General features: G+C 36.8%; 2 protein-coding genes and 1 pseudogene across 18 annotated transcripts; 1 reads left to right on the top strand and 2 right to left on the bottom strand.

Moving 5' to 3' along the window:
* Window positions 1–326: 326 nt before the first annotated feature.
* Window positions 327–1,051, top strand: LOC147483316 (large ribosomal subunit protein bL12c-like). Its single transcript, XM_086581354.1, has one exon. The coding sequence runs from the start codon at window positions 367–369 to the stop codon at window positions 913–915; it is 549 nt and encodes a 182-aa protein (XP_086437480.1). The 5' UTR covers window positions 327–366; the 3' UTR covers window positions 916–1,051.
* A 1,467-nt stretch (window positions 1,052–2,518) lies between these two features.
* LOC147483315 (putative nucleoredoxin 1) lies at window positions 2,519–4,670 on the bottom strand (annotated as a pseudogene). The gene is made up of 2 exons (XR_015206843.1): window positions 4,251–4,670; window positions 2,519–3,277 (listed from the first exon to the last, which is right to left on the bottom strand). The product of XR_015206843.1 is annotated as a putative nucleoredoxin 1 (transcript).
* On the bottom strand, window positions 4,344–24,406 carry LOC147483314 (serine/threonine-protein kinase ATM-like). Of its 16 annotated transcripts, XM_086581338.1 has the most exons (23): window positions 24,247–24,406; window positions 23,954–24,062; window positions 23,777–23,852; window positions 23,528–23,689; window positions 23,244–23,439; window positions 22,992–23,151; window positions 22,764–22,877; window positions 21,274–21,410; window positions 21,127–21,184; window positions 20,905–21,008; window positions 19,974–20,072; window positions 15,007–15,063; window positions 14,187–14,271; window positions 13,042–13,116; window positions 11,986–12,027; window positions 11,796–11,866; window positions 8,293–8,341; window positions 7,835–7,906; window positions 6,617–6,772; window positions 6,415–6,501; window positions 6,140–6,327; window positions 4,869–5,198; window positions 4,344–4,723 (listed from the first exon to the last, which is right to left on the bottom strand). In XM_086581338.1, the coding sequence occupies exons 9-23, from the start codon at window positions 21,178–21,180 to the stop codon at window positions 4,720–4,722; spliced, it is 1,473 nt and encodes a 490-aa protein (XP_086437464.1). In that variant the 5' UTR covers window positions 21,181–21,184; window positions 21,274–21,410; window positions 22,764–22,877; window positions 22,992–23,151; window positions 23,244–23,439; window positions 23,528–23,689; window positions 23,777–23,852; window positions 23,954–24,062; window positions 24,247–24,406; the 3' UTR covers window positions 4,344–4,719. The 16 variants fall into 16 exon arrangements, with proteins under 16 accessions (XP_086437464.1, XP_086437462.1, XP_086437473.1 ...); XM_086581336.1 differs by lacking the exon at window positions 22,764–22,877; XM_086581347.1 differs by lacking the exon at window positions 22,764–22,877 and having other exon boundaries at window positions 13,042–13,087; window positions 14,198–14,233.
* Between the last annotated feature and the right edge of the window lie 252 nt (window positions 24,407–24,658).

Genomic DNA, 24,658 nt, shown 5'->3' with positions numbered 1-24,658 from the left:
TTGTCTAGCTAAAAACCCAAGAGTTTTGTCTCAATCGACACGTGAAGACCGCTTGAGTGTACACTGAAACGACATGGCGAGACCGTTTGAGTGTACACTCAAACGACTCGGGGATTTCAACATGGCGAGACCGGCTGGACCATTTGTTGGGCTTGGGCTTGGGCTTGGACTTGGACTTGGGCTGAAAATATATTTATTTTAGAAAATGGCAAACTTGTAATATTCTATTTTTTTTTTGGGGCTGGCCAATGCATAAGTGCCCGATTAAATCACCTTTATAACACCCAAACAACACAACAACACACGCAGAAGGCACCACCTTATCCTATCTCTTTTCTTCTTCTTCTTCTCACAAGAACAAAAAAAATGGCAGCATCAACACTTTCCACATTTACCCTCCGTTCCCCATCTTATCCTACACCCACTTCCTCCATCCCATTCCCCAAACAAGTCCTAATTTCCCCACTCCGTAAAAATCCTAAATTTTCCCGCAATGCTACATTCCTCCCACCAATTTCCGCAGTTGTGGATGAAAAAATTGCAACAATTGGTAAAACGCTCTCTGAACTAACTCTCGTCGAGGCTCGAAGCCTCGTCGATTGGCTACAAGACGAGCTTGGGGTCTCTGCTGCCGCTTTCGCCCCGGCGGCAGTAGCCGTGGGGCCTGGAGCCGCAGCGGAAGCGGAAGCTGTTGTGGAGAAGACTGAATTTGATGTGGTTATTGAGGAAGTGCCTAGTAATGCTAGGATTGCGACGATTAAAGCGGTTAGAAGTATGACTAGTTTGGCATTGAAGGAAGCTAAGGAGTTGATTGAAGGGTTGCCTAAGAAGTTTAAGGAAGCGGTTTCGAAAGAAGAGGCTGAAGAAGCTAAGAAAACTCTTGAAGAAGCTGGTGCTAAGGTTGGGATTGTTTAGAAGGTGAATTTTTGGGAGTTTTGTTCATTTTGGAAAAAATTTATATTAGTGGTAAATTTTATGTAGCTTATTTTTTGTGTTTTTGCAGTGTTGTAAAACTTGAAATGTTGTTAATCTGTTATGCTTTTTTTTTTTTCGTCTTGTTTTTTGAGTAAATTTATTATTTGCACAGCTTGGTCACAGACTCACATTTCAGTGATACACATGGTTTAGAGTATCAAAAGAGTTTAGCAGATATCGCTATGGTATTGGTCCTAATTAAGTGATTAATCCACATTGTTGATGTAGTTTACTTCAACCTGGCTACATGAGTCACCTTCAGGAGTTGAATGTTAAAATGTAGGAGTTAGCTCTGGTTACCCCTGGAAATATTTTAAGCTTATTGTGACTTTTGTGGAGTGTTGCTCTGTGAAACACTTTCTGTTTTCCTGTCTATATTGGATTAAGTTATTTCTGTTTTCCTGTCCAGAGGGGGTTTCTAACATATCTGATAGAATGAGGTTTAAAATCATGATCATTTTAATGATATGCGAAAGAAGTGACCACCTTCATGTGCATCGGTGGCATTTATACTTCTAATAATCCAATGCTGTGATTAAGTAGATCAGTTTGCATTTATTTGTATTTTGGATAATTGTGTTTACACATTTAGGTGAAAAATGGAAATTCAGTATTGCAATGAAGTCCATTGAGAAGGGGAAGTGATTTTCCCCACTTTACAAATTCTACTGCAAATCTGCAGTGCTCAATGTAAATCCAGTTATCAGTCCCCATGCTTCTCTTTGAAGGTGTTTCCTTTTACCAGTTCTCATAAGAAAGGCAGAAAGCTGAATAAGGGAAGGACCTAACCTCTGAAATCTGGAGAACAAGAGTGCCTCCTCCAGTTTTCAGAATGAGATGAGAAATATTCGATCCCTGATGATGTCTTGTAGCCGGTCATGTTTTCCTATCTAGCTCTCTCAATCATTTTTATTTGGGGAGGGAACAAGGACCTGTTGAAGATGTTCCAACAATGTGTAAGGTACAAAACATGAGTAATGAAATGGGTATCTTAGTTTCAAGGTGTAGGTATAGTCACAGAAAGATTTTATCATCATATCATGCAGTGTTGCGTAATAGTTGCAAAGTAGTACTACGAACCTACACGAATGGGATGTAAAAGAAGTGTTTTGCAGCACTATTAATGTTATCACTCTTTGTTTGGCCATTTGAACTTCCATCCACTGTTGGATGTAGAAAATCTGATCCGAGCACGTCACACAACACAAGACCATAAATACAGAGAGCAAGGAGCCATATAGATAGCCAATAGAGATAATCTAAAAGCATCTCATGAACCATCTTCCTATTCTCCGGAGCTTGAAAAGAGATAAGAGAATGCTTTGCAATGGAGAAAAAGAGAGATTGCTGGCAGTGAATCACTGAATCTGTACAATTTGTACATACTCTCCGTACCTATACGTTCTATATTTCCACAATGAGCCACCAACTTTTGCTATTTTTTGATTCACCTTCAGAATACTCCTTTACTCAAGCTATACCCTTCAGCTTTCATAAACAATGCACATAGTGACAGACAGACACGCTCATAAAATACTACAGAGACAGCTTAACTTCCATAGATTATTCAAACATATGTTCCATAACACAGCAAGTGATAGATCACAATGACACGTTCACACAAAACATTAATTTCCAGATAGGAACGAAACACAACTCTAAGATTCGTAACAGACTTCACCATCACAGGTCCATCCTTCCTTTCTATCCTTACTGTTGTCAACTTTTGCACCTTCATCTCTCTATCTAGTGAGGCGCACTTCGGATGGAGATCGAAGTCCCACTCACCACAATAATATGACCGCACCTTTCCCTCCTTGTCACATTTATCACATATGTAAGGCATTCGACGACTTAGCACAAGCTCATGCTCTATGTGAGCTGAATCTTGTATCTTCTCAGGGCACCCCTTGACCTGTTCCTCATTTTCTACCTCGATTTCCTTCAGGCGATCAATGGTGAAAGGATAAGCATTGGCTCCATGAATCATCATAAGTTCTCGAGCATCCTTTGTGACTGTCTTTCCAGAGGGCCCAAGGGCTATAACAGTGGGGATGCCATGGATCTTGAATGTGCAACTCAAGGATATCTTCCTGTCATCACCGAAGGGGAGTGCCAACCATGGCATGGTTGAGAAATACTCCTGAAAAGATGACTCGTCGCGATCGCTCGAGATGAATATTACTTCAAATCCATTGTCTTTTGCCTTAATATCATGGTATGCCTCGATCAGCTTAAGTAGGAAAGCACGACAAGGAGGGCACCAATGTGTATTCTTGCCAACAAGTTGAGATACTGGAATCTGAGATGAAGAAAATCTGGTTAAAGTTGTATAATAACAAGTCTATTAAAAACTAATGAATAATTAACACCATCAATCGGAATCTTTTAGTTCGATAATGGTTGCAAAGTGTGACAGTAAAGTATCAATTCCAGTCACGCAAGTAATATATTCGTGGAATAAAGAGTTCTACCTAGAATCATATACTCAAATAATCTAACCAGTTTTACCATCTTTCCCAAGCACAAAATCTCTATCCCCTTCAACCAAAATTGATTCAAGTGTTTGCGCTTCAAGTTTGGCCTTCTTTATTTCTTCTAGCTCTGCCAACTTTTCTGCAGTGAAGGGATATGTCTGAATTCCGTACTCTTCCATAAATTCAGCAGCATTTGGATGTAAAGTCTTTCCATCTGGACCAAGTATGACCAAGGTAGGAAGTGCCGAGAGCTCAAAGTACTTAATCAGCTTACGACAACTTTTGTCCTGGAAAGGCAATGAGAGCCATGGCATATTTTCAAAGCTTTTTTTAAAAGCTTCTTCATCTTCATCGAGGCAGATTAACACAACCTTGAAGCTCTCTCCACCCTCATTTAATTTAGGGTGAACTAGTATTACCCCCCCCCCCACTAGATGGGAAATTAGGGTCTCCCCACTAAATACAAAAAAAAAAAAAATTGGTCAACCCACTTTGACTTTTTTTTTGTGTGTATTTAGGGGGGAGACCCTAATTCCCATCTAGTGGGGAAAATCTAATTGGCTCATCTAGTGGGGGGGTAATACTAGTTAACCCTTTAATTTATTATAAACTTCCATAAGTTTCTTAGTAAAATCAATGCAAGGAGGGAAAAAAGCAGCCGAAAAATACAAACCAACAATCTTTCCTTCAAGCTCTGCCACTGGCAACTGATAAATAAAATATGTTACCAGTGTTAAGTAAATTGTTAACTATTACATGTATGTCAGCCTAGAATTATTAGAGTAAAAGGTTAATTACCTGAGTTCCATCATTCGAAATCAAAAAGTCCCGTGAGCCAGAAACCAAGACGGTATTCAATGTTTGTTCTTTCTTAGCTTTCTCTTCTTCTTCTTTCAACTCTTTAATCCTTTCAGGTGTAAAAGGGTATGCACCTGCTCCATACTCACTTATAATACTCACCCCATCATCACTCAAAACCTTCCCACTCCCATCAATAATTACAAGACAAGGTATCCCTTCAACACCAAACAACTCGTTCAACTTCTCACCCGTCTCGGATAATGGAATAGCAAGCCATGGCATTTTAGAAAAGTACCCATTGAACGCTTCATCATCACGATCAGCAGATACAAAAACGATCTCAATATCATTTTTGGATGAGAGCTCGCTATAAACCTCTATTAACTTTCGGGAAACCGGCGGCATGGTCCACACCATGATGCTGAGAAATATAGGCCAATTGTCTTTCCACTCAAATCATTTATCTTCACCTGCAAATTATGAAATGAACATAGATAACAATTATTCTCTGTTAATAATACTTTAGATAGCTTAATATCTGCACAAAATATAGTCTCTTCAAACTTTTAGTAAAGGTTTATAACATGAATTATAATTGAAAGCTGAAATGATTACCTGATCACCGTTGTTGCCGACAAGGAAATAGCAATTTGCAGAAGAGAGTAGAGATTGCAAATCATGAAGTTTATCTTCATCCATTTCGCCTTCACAAGCATATCATGATTAAAAGTTTGATCCCTGCAAAGGCTGACAAGACGAGCGCAAACAAAGCCCCTAACAGAAGCTAAAATAGACCCTGTTCCATCAAGAAACAGATTACACCCTGAGCCACCATGGCTCTGGAGATCGTTCTGGCATTCTTCAACAAGACAAAGAGCACGCTGAAGCAACATTACTACATGCTGGCACAATTTTAAATGGAATGTCGAATTTTCTTCTTTAGAACTGCAAGAAAATAAGATGAGTAAAGGACCAAGCAAGAGCACATAAAACACAAATTAGACCTCAGGTATTAGTATCTTTTGTATTTTTCATTTGTCAGATTATATGGAATCTAATTATTAGCATCTTGCTAACTATGCGGTGATTTCATGTGATTGTAAAAAGAAATTTGGGAATGAAATATAACCTAGGTTACATTGACACGGGCACGCGTGTCGGTGTCCGACACGGATACCGGGTGTCGGATACGGGGAGCAGTTGAAGATCGACACGGGGACACGGATAGGAATAATTAATTAATTTTTTAATAATTATAAATTTATTAAATTAGATGGTAAATCAGAAATTCGAGGTAAATTAAATACAATATGTATCCGTGTGTCCGACACGGATATGGACACGGACACGTGGATACGTATCTGACACAGATTTTTTTCAAAATATGGCGTGTCCATGTAACCTAGAATATAACTTTTATAGATCAAAAAATCAAAGAACAAAGGTATTAGTGAGCAATGACGCAACCCACAAAGGACACTACTATTGTTTCTGTTCAGAAACAATTTAAAGAATCAGTACAAACAAGGAGGCGCCGGTACTATGATTAAAGTCTTGATCATGATTCAAATTCTTGAATATTGAAGTTTTTTATCTTAAATGTGTTATTGACTTGATTGGGGATTGATGTAACGACTTTCTGGTGATGTCGAACTATGCAAGGACACAACTTGTATACCAGCAGAACAAGGTCGAGCAAGTGAAGCTTGTTGGATTGCTCGAACCTCTTCACAAACGTGCCAGCTACTTTATGCATGTTGAAAAACGAGCTGTTCAGAAAGTACCGGGACAACATTTGTGGTCGTTTACCTAGACCTACCTCTGTGTGTGTGTGTGTGTGCGCGCGAGCGTATGAATTCAATGGAAGAATAAAAAGAAGAAGATACCTTGTTACAATCGAACTGTAAATGAAGTTACATATGAGAGTACATAGGAAAAATATATCTGACAGAAGCATCCTGTCAATCACATTATCCGTTAAGAATGCAAGAATATAGGTCACCATTCCACTTCGCAGGTGATCTGATATCCGACATGGCAGACGCACAATGTGTTGAGATTCAGATTGCATTGCCTGCCAAATAAAGCAAAACTATGAAACCAAAATAAGAATTTATTATCTAATATATGTCTACAACAGAGTAATTAAAAAAAAAAACACCTTGGCATCAGACCCCTTCTCAATTTCAGCTAGTAGTTCAACAGAGCATTCCAAAAGTTTATACTGAAATCGTTGATTTCCCTTAGCCTACATGCACATTTACGAAGTTATACCCCACATGAGAAATATAAAAGCCACACAAGTGGCAGTGTAAAAAAAAAAATCAAGGTGGCACAGTAAAATTTAGCCTCTCTCTGCGCACCATAATCCCACCCTCTACAACTTCAGAAAAATCAAAACAGGAGTTGGCAATAGACAGATTCTTTATTAAGTATGGGAATGGAGCACAACCAACAGAGAGAGAAAAAATAGCTGCTGGCAACAGGATTATCACACTATCGTTCAGAAAAAATGATTCCTGCAAAAGAAATGAATCTCATTACAATGTTGCAATTCCCTGAATCTGGATAAATAAGTGTGCAAAAGGTCAAACAATTCAGTACTACAAAATTCTTCCCAGATTATAAGTAGCCACATATTTTAGAAAACATGAACTGAAGCCATTGTGTCAGTACAATTGCAGATGTAATACAACCAAAATTTCACAAAGAGGATGTGATGTTGTGTGTACACGTTTACGAGATGAAACGAATATCTATAGAACATAGACTGACAATATGTCACAATTTAACAATGATGTAAAACTGCCAGACGTGACAAAAGGATCTGTTGGACTGAGTCAGCAGGTAAATAAACACAGCGGAGTAATTGAGTAAAGAAAAAAAGTATACTTCTAAAGTAATAAATCCATAATATTTGTCGAGATGTTTAGAATAGTCCCACTTGGGTACTTTAAAACCTTGCAGTATAGTATACAAAGTTCTTGAGCCTCTCCATTTACGAATTGGTTTTGAGTTGGAAGCTCTTAAAGTTTAAGATGGTGTCAGAGACAGGCTATTTTATTTGGCCCAAAAGGCTGTTTCGTACACATCACCCAAGTATGTTGTCCGCATGTTAGCTTCAGTTAACACCACAAGTGAGGGTGTGTGTTGAAATGTTTAGCATCCAACATGGATGTTTAAAGCCTTGCAGGATAGTAAAAAAGTTGGCCTCTCCACTCATTAAAACTGATTTTCAGTTGGATGCTTCTAAATTTCAAGAAGGGATTTTTTAGGTCTTGGTCCTACTAATATAAGGGTAATTAGGCTTTAGTCCTACTATTGTTGAAAATTAGACGTTAGTCCTACTTCTGTCAGTTGACTGTGACTCAATACAGATGTCCGTGGTCTTGATTTTTCATTATTTTCAACAGATATGATGATAAACAACGCAAAAGAAGCAAAGCAATTGAAATGAGAAAACTTTGATTAAACTTTCCATTGCAACTTCAATATCAAAATCCGGAGCAATACTATTCTAATCAACTCTGTGAATATTTAATTGATTAAGAAACGTGTAGGTAAGTATTAAAGCACAGAACCTTTCCATTAAGTAATCCCAGAGCCGCTCTTAAAAGATTCTTCCTGAGATACAAAATTTCTCGAAGATCACCCTAGACAGATTGTATAAAACAAAGAAAGATAGTCAAATGATTGTCTTTCTTTTGAAGATGTACCTCACGTCCTCACATGGAACATTTAAAGACAACAAAAGCAACAAAAACCCGCAAAAGAGCCCAAGATGTAATTACATAAAGTAAACTGGCAGCACTAAAATGGTGAATGCCAATAAACCATGCTAACCTAAGCTTACGAAAAATAATTCTGGTGGGTCAAAGACATTCCATAGTGACCAAAAATGTTACGATCTAGTAAAGACTGGTAGTGGTCCAGGCTTCCTGCAGAAACTCCACACATCTATATACCGATGAATGCTTTTGTACCACATAAATATTCCAGACTTGTAATAATTTCATCTTCCTAAAGTCAACCCACATACCTGAGAACCTTTCCTTGTAAAATAGCACAAGAGAAAGTACAAAGCAGACCTGGAGAATGGTGACAAATTCAAATTTCGATACCAAAAAAATGACAAACAATAACACTGGATACTAGCTTAATATTACCAAAGAAATTATGTGTCTGTTTTTTCTTTATTAATACAAATCCTGACTTTACCGATCAATAAAAAATAAAAATAAAAAAAAAACACACACACACTAAAAGCAACCAGAGCAATTAGATCAGCATACATCCTCAAAGTACCATTATTTACAATTACTAAAGCTTCCAGAATGATCTGAACCAAGTATTCTAAAATTCAGCATGGGGATTGCTCATGCAACTCGCCTAAGATTTGTAGTGGTAACGGTAACAATAGCAATAATAACAATAATCAGTTTTTAGTCTTCGATCCCTGTAAGTGATGTGATGTTGGGGTTTGCCTCTTCTTTAATGCAATATTAGGGTTTGGCCCCTTGAGCACGAGTCAGACACGTGTACTGTTGGTCAAAACTTGGAGTGTTGGTCTCACCGCCTCAAGGTCTTAGATTTGAGTCCCACCTTCACCGGGGAATGAATGGATTTAAGGGATTTAGCCATTTGGGGAGTAAAAGTCCTAACTATCCCCACAAGAAAAAAGCCCTAACCATTTAAACACCAAATAGCGCAAAATAGAGAATCCATTCAAATCACTTCGTTATTTTTTGTTTTGATTTTTTCCATAACTTATGTGCCTTTGGCTGATTGCAACAGTAGGTGGGCATTGAAATTAGATTGCAACAGTCGGGGCCATGATTTTGCCAAAATAGGAAAAGGGTGAACTACAAACTCACTGGGGGAGCAAGAAGCAAAATGAACACCAATTAAATAAAGGGAAAACCAATAAATTACAAAGGATGAAAAAAGCGAAAATCCTCACCAATCAACCTAATAATCACTTTAATTCTCAAAACAATAATCCCAAGTCGTTTGTCTGGCCAAGGTGTCACAGACACGCCCTGAAACATATGCCAAGAGGGGTCCGTGCGGCATACATGATCATGCACATGATCGTGCAGCTCGACCAATACAAGCCTGATGAGCATTGGTGCTCGAGTATTCTCGCGGATAGTCAAGACAAAGGTTACCCCATTAACCTACGGTCGAATCCTTGGGTAAGCCCGAGAGGAAACTAAGCACACCTATCTCATGTCTTGAGACTGGATAACCAATACTCCATCGGGACGAGGGATGCAATGGTGACACACAACCGACCAACACGGAGTAGAACGATGCACTAGGACTAAGGGTGCAAATGGATATCCAAATATTTGATTTGAATTCACATCCGAAAATTTCGTTTTCGGATATCGGATTCGGATAATTTTTTGTGTCTGAAATAGTTTCGGATACTGCTAGGGGTGCCTCTTTTTGCCGAATTTCCGATTTTGCCGAAATCCGACCCAAAATTGGTCCGGCTCTGGGTGTAGTTTTCATGGTCCTGGGTGTAGTTTTCATGGTCCGATTTCCAAAAATTCTGAAAAAAAATTGGATCAGATTTGGATATAACTCTAAAAAGATATCCGATCCGAAAATTCCGATAATATAGTTGATCCGAAATTTCCGATATTATTGCCGATTTCTTCCGAAACTATTCTGAAAATATGTACTTATAAACTAATAAATCTCCACTGTCCACTTGATTAGACAATTCTGAAAAAAAATTGGATTGGATTTGGATATAACTCGAAAAACCGATCCGATATCCGATCCAAAAGTTCCGACATATAGTCGATCCGAAATTTCTGATATTATTGCCGATTTATTCTGAAAATATATACTTATAACCTAATAAATCTCCACTGTCCACTTGATTAGATCTCGACCGTTCATTATTTTTCTAGTTTTTGAAGTTCCGAAGTGTTTTACTGCTATTGTATATTACTATATTTTGAAATTTAGTGATGTCAAATTTTCTTTTTCAAAAATAATTAAAAGTAAAGAGATCTGTGAAAATTTACCAAGTATTCCGAAATTGGAAATATATTTGAATCCGAAAAAAAATTGGGTCGGATTTGGCTAACATATTAGATTCCAAAAATTCGGAAAAAGTTCCGAAGAAAGTTAATCCGATCCAATCCGAAGTCACCCCTAGATACTGCCATATCCGCATCCGATAATATCCAATCTGATCCAAAAAGCTGATATTTATTGTAAATTGCTAATTTATTCATTCTTTGTAATATAAAATATTATATAAAATCACAACTAATGACATAAAATCATAATAATCAAAAAATTAATATTAAAATGACAAATTATGTATAAATATACATTTTTTTATAATGATAAAATAAATTAAACAAAGCAAATAAATTAATTAATATTAATTTTCGGATCGGATATTATCCGATATCGAATCTTCGGAATCAGAAATCAGATTCGGATGCAAGCATGTCCGTATTCGAACCTATCCGTTCGCACCCCTAACTAGGACGTGGTATTTGGAAACCTCGTTACCCAATGGACCCAAGTACTAACTAAACTACATCCCTAAACCCATCCTAGAGTCGTCGGGAATCCATGACGCACCCTTCAATGTCGTCATGAGGTAGCCCTGGTATCCCAGCAGATAAGTTCCTGGCATATGGTCGGGACCATGAGGACAATGGGAACTCAATCCTCCCTATATATATGTCTAAGTAAGATTTCCACTATAACCAAAAGGGACCATTGACCACATCTTTGACTAAAGTTGACTAAGCAGACTGTAGTCACTTTGTGACACAAGGGCCCTATTTATAAGAAAACATGGTTCCCACAACCAAATAGAAAACAAACTACTTGGAATAATTAGCTACTAACACCAAGTCCTATGCAAAATAAAGATTACTAATCAATATAGAAAAACAAATTGGAAACAACTAAAACCAAATCCCAGTACAACCTCATTTTGATTTTGATAAAAGAATATTACTAAAGCTAGAGTTTGCTAAAAAATAGTAAAAACAAGATTTTACCATGAACCATGATTTACTATATGAATTAAAACAAGGGAAATGTTCATGCTCATAAACTATCCTACGTTTTCAAATCATCCATATTAAGATTTGGAGGGTTTATATGTAGAGTTGTGTCATTTGATTACACTTGGTTAAAAAGATCAACCATTAGATTTCAACCATCTTGATAGTGAAGATATCAACACACATCTCTTTATCCCAATAGATCATTCACAGTCAATGTGTTTGACTCACAACAACAGCCACACTGATAATAATTATAATAATAACATTAAACCATAAAGAAGGAACTCTGCATATGGTCGAGAATACCAATATTTACATTAAAAAGGGGATAAGGGCCGAGGAGAAGCTCATTTGAAAAGATTTTCACGCAAAACTTCAAAGATAACAATTCAAGAAATCAAAATAGCCACACGCCTAGAATCATAAGATAAAGAACCACCAACTAGAAGGGTAAAGAAAGGGATTGGATCAAACAAGAGGAGGCTCCCCTTACATTGATGACATGTGCATGAATAATCGGAACTCCCATATATCCTGAGGTACAATTGGAAGATTGACCAACTCCTGAAAAGATAAAAATTGTGATACTGGAGCAATGAGCATTTCAATTTTTTCAGTCTAGGGCCACTCCAAAAGTAAATCAAAGAGGGTAAGATAAATAATATAGACCGATAAATACTTACCTTTGAAATGATATTTGCAAGAAGCAACAATGCAGCATCTGCCTGTTACTCACCAAATACCACAACAAAATTTACAAAAAAAAACACGCAAAACTAAGGGAACTTCAAGACCATACAAAAACACGAGAGAAATGTTCATGGATAACAAAATGCAAGTGGATGTCCTTTGCAGGAATGTCATATAAGAAACAGGGTGTAGCAAAACACACCCAATGATGTACATAAAAAGATATTTTAGAACTCAGTGAAAGTGGAAAAAGTTGAGTATCAAAAATCAAAATTCAGACAACAAAATGAACTAAGAAGAGTATATACTTCATAACAGTTTTAAAATATTACATATGATTACAGACAACAGCTCAAGTTTATATATTTGTTTAGCGGTCCCTTTTAATCTGAACTAATTCTGCTCTATCATCATTTGTAGAAACATCAATTGCTTGATCCCAGAATGGATGTTTGACATGCATTGTCTGTTGTTTCGTAAGCAAAACTTCATATCTTATCATTCCCAGATTCGGAAAGCATACTTTTCCGTCTATATTAACAGCACATAAATTGATATTGTCCACTATATCCACACTACCCAAACTATCTCAAGTTCCAAGCAAAGCAAAACACCAATAAGGTCTATAAACTAGTGCCAAAAGAAAAGAGCGTATCAATTTGTGATTGAATCCGTCATTAGAAAGGAATCAACGCTAAGGCAATAGTGTGGGGGATGTGGTTGGAATGCAATCGAAGATTGTTTTGAAAACAAGGAAAAATAAATGAACAAGAGTTTGGTGGATATTAAGGAACTATTGTATGGTTGGTTGAGTTAACGTCACCATCTTTAGGGAGTTGAGATTACTTGATTTTATTTGTAATTGGGACATTCTAGTTTTGTAAGTTTTTGTATTTGGGAATCATGTGGACTTGTAGTTAGCTATGCTTAGTATCTTGCTAGTGCTAGCAATCTTGTTTGTAACAATTTTATTAGGAAAGAATTATAACTTTACTGATCAAAGAAAAAAAGAAAAGAATCAGCTAAAATACTGATGTAAGAAAACTTACAGCTGCTGTCACGTTACTGAAAATGGGTAGTGCATGAACTAAAGAGCTCCACACTGTTAGCCAACCACTACCAAGCTGTATATAGTTTTCAAAAAAAAATATTCAGATTAGTATGTATTACACAATCGCAAGAAAGAGCAAGAACTTCATGAAGAAAGAAGTAGGATCCATTTTCCAATATCCAAATTGAAAGCAACAACATTGCCAAAATGGAGAGTTATCGTTCAAAGCGGCAATAACAAAAGAGTCCAAATTTTTGGACATACAGGCAAAATCTGTCCACAAGACAACAACAAGTGGTGGTCCACGTAAGCGACCTATGCTAAATCAGTTTTGAATTGGAAAAGAAGAGGAAATAAGCAATTCTTCTCCACGAACAAAAAGAAAGTTGTTCAAGGGAAGTGACTCGGAGCTCCATCTCCATTCTTTACTTTGGTGGTCTCTCTCCGGTCTCTTCATATCGGTTTGTTTCCTCTCTTTCTTGAACCCAAACCTATATTGATCTCAAAACGAATTGTACAAAGTCCCTAGGGCATAACCGAGCAAAAAAAAAGCACCTAGAGCATCCTCCACCACTATTACATGTACCTTACTATCTAACGGAGGAATACTATATAGTGTCACACAAACACACTGATTACAAGCTTTTGCTATACTATAGCAGGCCCATTACAATCTACGATAATATGCATCACTTCTATTACCTTAGACGAAGACATATAAGGCCTAATAGAAGTTAATATTTCTCTCCATATCTGTGCTCCAGCATTTACCATCAGAGTCTGTAATGAAATTTTTAACTAGAATCTCTTTAAGATCCATTACAACTTCAAATTAGTTCAGAAGTAATTAGAACTGGGTACCAAAAGCTTTAATTCGGTACCAGAATTCTGAGAAGGATGCAATAGTTTGATTGAAAATGTACATTGTAGTACTTCACAAACATGAGATCCTCTGAAGTTGGACAAGTAAATTGCTTTATAACAATATCAAGAATAAGAGCTGAAAATTGAAGCTCATTTGTATTGTTAATTTGAATTTTCCACTAACCTAATCACAATCAGATTCAAATTAGTGTGCAATCCATTGCTTCCATATATATATGCCATAACCAGGGGGGAAACTCCATTCCAATAAAAGAATACCTCATTCATACCGAGAGATAAACACTGTGATGCCTCCACTCCTAGACCTGGAAGCAGTTGTATGGAAGATAACTCATCTAGGCTCCTTCAAAATCCATTGCAAAAGCTATAAATTTCAAATAAAAGAATGGCGCAGAGAGAAGAAGAGAAATTGCATTTGAATGGATAAAACTAATAAATATATAGTATGCAGAATAAGCCAGATCCTAAAAATTACTAACACATAAAAACACTTGTTTGTAAGTGAAGAAAAATTAGGTCAATGGAGAAAACAAATAGAAGTACATCCAAGAAAGGGGATCCATAAGCATCAGCATTGAACTAAGATATCCCAAATAGGTTAATTAGCCTTGGCCCGCTCATCCTGAGGATGTAAAAGCAAGTTTACAAAACAAAACAAATAAATTGTAACTACAAAAAAAAGATTTACTTACTATGAATTATCCTTTTCACACAAACAATAGCACGCCCATAACTAACTTCAGTTGAAGGCATAACCCAATAGCCACCTTGTTTCTGTATTATCTCCCAAACTATCTTGGGGTAAGCCTAATAATTGTTTTTTTTTTTTTAGGGGGGGCTTTATTCATCAATATACATTCATATGGGTATTTCTTTTTATCAACAATACACATACATATAAGGAAATATGTAAGAGACATACAATACAGATAACAGGGAACCATACTGTACCCTCTTCCCATTTGAGTACATGTTTTCTTAGCAAAATCTCTAATTCACTTGTTTCATTTAAAAAAATTCACAAAAATGTTTCATCCATAATCTCCAGGTGGGGAGAGGGGAAGACGAAGAAACATACTGCAAGACCCATAGTAAGCCATCATAAGTACGCATTGCATTTCCTTCGCTTACAATCCTGCATAGCAAACCAATTGAAAATAATATTTAACAATAAAATGAAGAAAAGATAGATTATCTGCAAATCAATCTTCAAGCACCAATAAAGAAAAAAATTTAAGTGGATTAAAAAGTAACTAAAAGCTCAAATCTGACCAAATGCAAAACAAAATGAAGTATGCAAACTGAAGTTTGTAATTTTCTTTCCAAATATAGTATTTATCTGAATTATGGACAAATATGAGTTGCATCCTAATCTGACACCAGCCGACTATGATTGATTCACGATTCTTCGCCAAAAGGGGCATACCCATGCAACACAGCCTATTGGTGATGGAACTCCCCATCTTTTTAAGGTTTTTGGCTGTAAGAGCTCTACTTGACGTCCATTAAAACAAAAACAAAAACAAACAAACAAACAAAAAACAAACAAACAAACAAACATTTGAAGAACCTCCCTCCTCCAAACTTCCACGCCAATATTCAACTCCCTCACCCTTTTGTCCTCCAATATCTCAATGTAAAACCAGCATTGTATCATTTTTACCTGTATCTAATATGTGCGTCAAAACTGCCCACACTCGGATATCCCAATCATTCTAGAGAAAGTAGTAATCCAAATCCCAGGATAGCATCTCATCCTCCGAAGTAGAGGATTCCTTGATAGTGCATCATCTTTTGGAACTTGTTGTAGATGGACTCATACTCCTCTTCTTCAACACGTTCTAGATGGGCTTATACTCACTTTTGAGGTTTCGTTCTCCAAGCCATATATCCTCCCAAAACATTATCTTTCACCTATTCATCTTGTTTCATAAGTTATTATCTCGTTTGTAATTGGTTTCTTCTTTCAAGGCACATCACATTCTTCTTGTAGCTACTTCTACTCAATCTTCTCCTATTATGGTCTTATGATACTCATCTTCTTCATTTTATATCACTCCTTGTTTTGAGACAAGAAGCAAACAGATAAGAGAAATGGGAGAGAAGGGGACAAAAAAAATGGCATAAGAAAGAATTATCAAGTGGTGCAAATAATATTTTAGACTAAGAACGTACACATAGTAGTTCATAATTTCTAAAGGATTCGATCCTATTCAGTAGATAACCTTCGAAAAGATCAGCTAAACTGAATGGACTAAACCACATACTAAAACTTATATATATCTCAACACTCCCCCTCAAGCCAAAATATACATATTGTATATTTCAGGCTTGCAATTACAATGCGAACCCTAACAAAGTACATTGATAAGACTCCCCCTTAAGCAAATACAAAGACAATAGATAGATAATGTCTCCATCTCCACGCTCCTACCGCAAGCACACCCATGAACGAGCACCTGGTAAGAATAACAATAATGGCTCCACTTGGAAGCTCCAAAAACCAAAGGCTCCGGGCACATAGGCCTTGGCAGCGCCACCAGCAAATGTTCCTCTACTAGAGGTAGCTGAAGAATGGGGTGCAACAAACATGGAAGAGCTTGACCACCAAGAATAAAAGGATCCAAGACCAATCATAGCATCAAAGGTGATATATCCAAGCAAATCATGAACAACTTGAGGAAATGCAACCAAACCAACTAGAGTCAAAAGCCAACTTCAAGCGGCAAGTAACAACCACATCGAACCACAAACTCTAGCACCTAACAACACACAAATAGTCTCAGGCACACTTGCCACGGGCAAACAATAGGCCACTAGTATCATATACTAGGGAAAACACAACAAGGGCGATAGCATTACTTTGGCAGAAAAATGGTTTGAGAACATCGTGGAGATGAGGCTTGATCAAAAGATATAAGACATGGTGGTAGCACCAACTCACTGAAGAGCCAATAAATCACGAGTACACAATCGCTTCAACTCAATGACATCGATGCATTAGAGAAGTACACCAAAAAATAAATTACATGCCAAAGATGGGGGAGTATCAACAATCAACAAACTGACACACATAATCCAATAGCGCACAAAGATTCCAACAAATTTCTTTTGAATACCAAGGCTACAAATACACCTCCAATACACTTAAACTCGCATGCTGCAAATTGAAATGATGTTGATTACCCATACCACATCAACTTGGCAAAAGAAGTCCGCGACCTGGACGACAAGACAAAACTAAACTGGGTACACATTAACCAAATTTAGCATAAACCCAGAAGTCGGACATGTGCATCAATAACAACCGAGCCAAAAATCAATTACCCCCCATTCAATAATCCAAATATCAAGTAGAAACAGGTTGAATAGCAAGACTGAACCATTATCAAAAATCATCACATTGTAATCTACCAAGGCTGCGAAAACCATTTGTCATTCCCCTTCTATGTTGTGTTTCCTCTTAACACCATGTGTGTTCAAGGTCAGTAAACAAGATCACCCAAACATAACATAGAATCACAAACATTGTATATACCCTATCAGCTTTGACGTGCTTGAGATCGAGTGAAACACTACAGCACATTAAACAGATTCCAGCACATGTTCAAACACCAAAAACTAGTGAGCTCCCTTCGAACTAGTGACCACAAACATAAGGCACATGTTCACCAAGTAGCACACGTTCAAACACCAAAAGATCTAAAGAGCTTCCTTCAAACACCAAGAAGGCATAAAAGATCACAATTTAAACCTCATCCAGCCACAAAATCAAACGCTTACTAGATACTAGAAACATAACCAAAACAGATCCTGAAAGAAGAGGCCACAAACAGTCCCACAAAAAACTAGAACAGAAAAAACATTAATATCACCAGTAAAAAATAGTCATTTTTTTACTGAAACTCCGGCCACCCAAAACATTACCACCAATTAGATGAGATAAAAAAAAAAAAAAAAAAAAAAAAAAAAAAAAAAAAAAAAAAAAAACAAACTGACCTGAAAAAAGAAAATTTCTTTAGCCGGAATCCGGCCAACAACTGGTCACCAGGATTTGGGCACTGGTGACCAAAAAATGTAAAACCCTAGCCGGAATCCGGCCAACAACTGTTCACCAGGATTTGGGCACTGGTGACCAAAAAATGTAAAACCCTAGGTCTAAACCCTAAAGCTCCGATACCATATAGAATTCTATAAACGAAAATATTATTATTCTTAGATGCCACTACATAGGGACTCACTCTCCTTAAATAAAGAGTGAACACATAGTTAGACCACTACCTATTCAATGTGGGACTAAACCACATACTATAACTTATATATATCTCAACAAAATCCATTGTAAAGGAGTTCTCATACAAAAGAGAGAGAGGACCCATTCCACAAGACTAAAATTGTTTTTGAGGTTTAACTTTATTGACTGCAACCCTCGCCCTACCTACTAAGACCAAGCCTAACAAAGCCTCCTTATGAATTCAACATTTGGAAGCCCAACGCTCCTCACCAAACCAAAACGACCTAACATTATATGACAACAATATACAAAAAAACAAAATATAATATAAAAATAAGAAAAATAAATAAAAATAAAGAAGTAATAATATGTGCGCAAACAAAACTTGAACGAAGGTTTGGGGCACAAATCTTACAAATGGAGATTTTAAAATCCATAACCCTATTTCTGAACGTGTAGATTTGGAAGCTCGATAGCAATTTCATGATTCATAAACATCCCTTTGTGCAACACAAAATAAATCTAGTCTACCAAAATGAAAAAGAGTGTTATTGTGTGCCAAAACATAGTTTGTACTTATAAACTTTGAAGCATCCAACTCAAAACAATTGCCTACGAGCGGAGCAGCACCAGCCTCGGGAACTATATACTATTATGCACGGCCTCCAATGTCCCATGTGGGACTATATTAAACATCTCAATATGCCTCACATGTAGCATTACTTAGGCCTAACATGTGGACAGACATACTTGGGTGAAATGGAGTAATCGGGCCAAATACAACCGCCCCCTGGTACCATCTTAAACTTTAGAGCGTCCAACTCATCACCAATTTCTACGAGTAAAGCATCTAAGGGAGGCCGGGAGTTATATACTATTGTGTAAGGCTTTCAATGTCTTGGAAGGGGTTTTTTTTACTTTGCCTGACCAAATAATGGGAATTTCAGATGCTCCACTAAGTCTCAAGGAAAAATGTGGGAGCCACACAACTAATTAGGCTGATTTTTTGTGCATATGATCTCCCCGCCATGGAGATCATCTGCATGAAGAATCAGCTCATTTGAAAAGGTTCAACCTTATCAATAGAGTTGGAAAATGTAAAACCTCTGAACTCAAAGACAACTTTTGGCGCGGTTAGAAATGTCTAAATGAGATGATTTGTGGTTAGAATGAAATCCACTAAGAGTAGAACATACCCACACAAAAGGTCAGGCCCCAATTCGTCTTCAAGCCCACCTTGTTTCAAAGGACTTGGTAGAGTATCTCAAATTCCCATTAGAATGATGATCACGTCAGACGAAGATCATCGACTCCGAAAATCATATAGTTGGTAAATCTCTAACCTTGTTAAAAGGATTGAAAGTTATTCTCCAAATAACGGATGGCCCAAATATTTAGCAACTTGAATAAATATCCTCCTGTGAATATGATAAGTTCAAAAGTGTCACAAAGACTTAACTTTCGGCATGATAGTCTCTATGACATCAAATCAACGGAAGCAGAAATATAGAAACGGGAGGAGGACAGTGACTTATGGAAGAAGGAAGAGATGAAGAGGTATACATATAAGTATCTTAAGACAATCTAACTGTCTAACAGAAAGTGGCCATGTTTCCTAATCTAAAAAGGAATTGATTATTCAAGTAAATAAGTTCCATTTCCTTAAACTATTTTATAGCAACTGGTCCTATCTTTTTTTTTTTTGAGTAAGGCCAATATTTTTCAGAAAAATGAAAGCCGGTTATTATTAAAGACACTTCACTTTATAATTAATTAAAAGAAACTTATAAATACAAAAGGACTGGAAATACCTTTCAAAGCTTTCACATATTCCTCCAAACCAGTAGACCAGAAGCTCCTTGCAGATGCGGGAATGGTAGTTGCGGACAAGAAAACAAAAGGCGCTATTCCTATAGCACATAGTCAAAATGATATCATTGGCTTGTGCAGGAAAAGAAACAAAAATGTGAGAGTAAGAAGGCATAGATCAAAATAAGGTGCTATTCCTATAGCACATACTAAAATGATACCATTCGCTTTTGCCAGAACAAGGAAAATGGTTTCATTTACAATAGGTGTGAGGTAAAGAATGTGTGTAGACATAACAGTAGATGTGTCTCACTGACAACTAGAGGTATGAATCTAGTCAGAATTGTAATGACTCGTGTTACTTATCAAGTCATCAGCAAAACTATAAACCAAAATTCATGTACACTAGATTTCCTCATTTTCTTGTCTTTTGTTGGGCTTTGTAAGTGAGCAGTGGTTCATGTGGTGAACAATCTACTATTGATTTTTCTGTTCACAAAATTGCTAATGGATTCTACTTCAAAAATGTAACAAGTTGTTCGGTAAGCCAGCGCTAGAGGTGTTTATTTACCCATTTATCAGAGTTGTTCAGTTGTCTATCCCTGTTAAGGAAATTTTCAGTTTCTATCACCCAACCATCAGACTATGGGATTCAATGTTTCTAAGGAATCACATTAGCATTTTGACTAGGTTACATTGACACGCCGTATCAGACACGGATACGAATTGTCGGACATGGCAAAATATCAAAATTCGAGGTAAATTACATGCAATATGTGTCCGACATGGACACGTGAATACATATCCGACGCAGATTTTTTTCAAAATATGGCGTGTCCATGTAACCTAGCATTTTGACATCTAAATTTAACTTCTATAATTCAAAAAGATGATAGGCACAACCTTTTTTTACATATATACACATACTCTTACCATAACCATTTCCCATCCATAAGCCCCTGCCTTAGACGTACAACAGCGTTCTCCCTTTTCGTCTGTTTTTCTGAGGATGGTACTTTAGTAGTATTAACACATGCCTGAGAGAAACATGTTAAATTATGATAGATCCACAATAAAATAAATAAATCAACAATTTGTACGGTTAATAAAGTCATTAAAGTGAAACACATGTATTATTCTCTTAGAAATAACTACCTTGAAGAAAACAAAGGCAGCAAGCTCCATGAGTTGAATCTGAGAGTTCGTCATGCCCCTAAATTGAGTTTACATACGCATGACTATAATCAGCAAAACATCAAGTATGTTTACAAATAAAAAATTTAGGAAAAAACAAACACTAACTGTGTGATACTAGTGTTGGTTGTGTTGCTTTGATCTAATTCCTCACAAACATCTAGAACTTGTTCTACAAGATGAACCCCATCAGTAGCATTCCTTATTAGATTTAGATGTAACCTTGCATAAAGAATAACTGCATCCTGCAAAAGATAAATTTGAGTAAATATAATTTCTGGAGACAGTGAGATAGGTAAATCAGGATGCTTTCTTAAATTTGTGAAAGGAAGATATATTTATAAGTACCAAACCAGAAACTAAGATAGAAAAAAATAAAGGAAGTCGAGGTGGCCTACATGGCCAACATATAAGCAAAAAAAGGCAGAAAACACCCACATGCACTAAAGTCAGGAAAACCTCTCACCCTAAGAAAGTATCTCATATAAAACAAAGTAATCGAACGGACTACCGTCAAGTTCCTCTACCACAATACAGCATAAGAACTTTTGCTCTTAATACTGAACTAAGAAAAAACGGCCTCCACAGTCAACATGCCTCTAACTCCACTGCAACTGATTGCCTCTGGAAGAGACTGCACGTGTACCATAGTGCTAAATGGTCTTTCACTGAACCCGCTCCAACTACATTATGTTAGAGGGAGAACTGAAATACCATCAAACAATCCAAGAGGACGGACACATGAATTAACGTCTGGCTGAGCTTAAGAACTCGATCAGCCATGCCGAGGATACAATAAATTGTGTCATAAGGGGGTCTGACTTAAAAAGGTCTCATGGATAGTGTTTGTGTGTGCATATTTTAGCAAATAGATATGTAACACGTGGCAACATCTTCGTAAAACTCGGATATGGTCTTGGTGTGGGTAGAAAGTACCAGAACACACTTCAAGTCCAAATCCTCTTACGTCCTAGCTTCGGAAGGGAGACAAGAAAAGTAGGTTCATAGACTTTGGAACTAGTTGGAGTAGTAGGTTCATATCCAACTCCTAACTATGAACTCCAAATCCGGAACTCAACTACTAGGCTCGGAGCTCTAACTACTACTCTGAACCTAAACTTGTTTTTCTGTTGTTTAAGTCAATAAAGAAGACCTATTTGATTTGGGAAACATGGGGCTTCTAGAAGAGTGAAGATGAGACTTAACAAGAGATGGTCTCCTAGTTAAACACTAATTGGGAAACCTCATCTATTCTTATAAATAGAATAGTTGAACTACGCTTTGAGTTTGATTCCTATTCACAGGATACGTAGGCAGCTATTAAAGAACATGGTTCAACTCATCATCTTCTACATCTCTTCTTCTTCTTGATCCAATACTTCAATACTTCTCATTGTTCTTTGATCATCAACAAAATATTTGTGTTTCTAGATTAGGAAAAATCATCACACAGATAGTGTTCAAAGAAAATAAATTTTGTTGATTCACTTTGTGTTTCTAATTCAAAAATAGTACAGAAATCCTCTCTGCCAGGTGCACTTCCCTCTTACATTTTGTCTTTTTCCTATTTTACCTTTGCCCTTCCAAATTCTACATACCTAAACTCTTTGTCGTTACATCTTAGCCCACTTTAAGCCATAAGATCTGTGTGTCGTATTTAGAATGATTGAATGATTGACGAAGGTCACTAGTATCTACCAGACTACCACCCACTGCAATTTTGGAATCGAACGGATAAGTGTAGAATATTAGAATCTAACCCATCCAACCAATAAAATCATCTCAGCACTTCTCAAAAGTTTGATAGGAATGTTTGCAAAAGATACCTTCAACCCAAGGTTTTGGATTTTAGGCCAACTACGAAACGCAAAGCCATGCACAGCTGAATGGATACTTTCCAAATATTCACGATCCAGATTTGACCCATCCTTTAACAAGTACGTATTGATGCACTTGATCAACTTGTGTGAGATATTTCCCTCGTCACTGAAAAGTTTAGCAACAGTAAGAGACCATATAATTTGGAAGTAAGTTCATACACATAATCAATAGTCCTGCAGGAACTAATTCAAATGTACCTTATGAGTGACCAAATCGCAAGTAATCCCTCTACAATCTCTTTTCTAATATTATCAGGGAAGTCTCCAGGTGGGTTTTCCAATAATGAATGAAGCGTTGAAATACAATTCACCAACTCCTTTTAAGATTTAGCCTGAACACTGTTTGTCCCACTCAAGCTTGCTTCTACTTTACCCAAATGCAAAAGAACAAATCCTACCAACAAAACAACAATAACAATCAACAAACAAACAAACAAACAAACAAAGCTCCCCATCACTGAAATCATGTAATACAAACTCACTACAATACAATTTCTTTCTCATATGGACGTGACACTCTTTTACTTCCAAAAGATGTTGTAGTATTTTCCCATACTCAAACTGGAAAACAGTTGCGTCCTTTAATACATCCCACACGTGACTAAACAATATCTTCGCCACAGAAACAAAAACCGGCATCTTCCCTATAAAACGCGCAAAATGAACTCATGTATAAGTAATCTACGACAACACATTCATTTTAAATTCTAGTAAAAACTTGTAATATTAACCTGATTCGATCAAATTTCGAAAAACCTTGGCATAAACCTCCTTCGGTTTCCGTCTCTTACTTTCCGATATTTCTGACTTTACACATATACATTCAAACAGTTCAAACATACAAACATACAAACACAAATGATACAATAAGTAAAAAATGAGTCAACGACTGAAACTTAAAAACACACAATTAGGAATGTCATTCGGTTTAAGCTTTGAAGTTCTCTGACTAATAAATTGACAAAACTCATTTGACTTGTCTCCTTCTAGCCACGTGCTCAATAAATTCGCTCCTTCCTAAAAACACAAATTAATGATTTGAATATAAAAAATATATTTGATTTCTAAAGTGAAGTTAAAAAAACTTCACGAAGTTTAGCTTTATTTGAAGGGAGTTTTAATACTATTGGTTCAATATCATCTAACGTAACCATTTTATTTGTTGTTTATCAAAAGTTTTGAGAATCGAAAGTTTGTTTACTCGATCGTTGAATGAGGAATCATTGATGATAAGTAGATTAGAGTTTGTGTTGCGGTTATGGAGAGTGGAAAAAGGCGGGAAATGAAGAAGTTGGGTTTTTGGAGAAGAGAATGTGTGATGAGGGTTTTAAGGTGAGGACTGAAATGTTGTGAGTTTTTGAGGGATGAGACGAATGGGTGTTTCTGTATTTATAGATGCAACGTGACGAGTAGTTAAATGAAGTGGGCCTCTAGTCCAGCCCATGCTGTAGCAAAGGCCTTTTGCGCCACGCCCATGAAAACCTGCCTTTGTTGAAGAGCATTCCCTACAAAAGCTTCAGCAACCCGAGTACTGTTTAGATGGTTGTGGAATGTTGTGTCCGTTAGAATACTGATCAGACTACTTTTTCTTTTTTTTAGTAATCAAATCATTA

The sequence above is a fragment of the Coptis chinensis genome, chromosome 8 (genome assembly GCF_015680905.1).
Source record: "Coptis chinensis isolate HL-2020 chromosome 8, ASM1568090v1, whole genome shotgun sequence".
In the NCBI taxonomy this organism is placed as follows: Eukaryota; Viridiplantae; Streptophyta; class Magnoliopsida; order Ranunculales; family Ranunculaceae; genus Coptis; species Coptis chinensis.
Note: the sequence above shows the minus strand (reverse complement) of the source record. Positions and strands in the feature narration are given on the sequence as shown.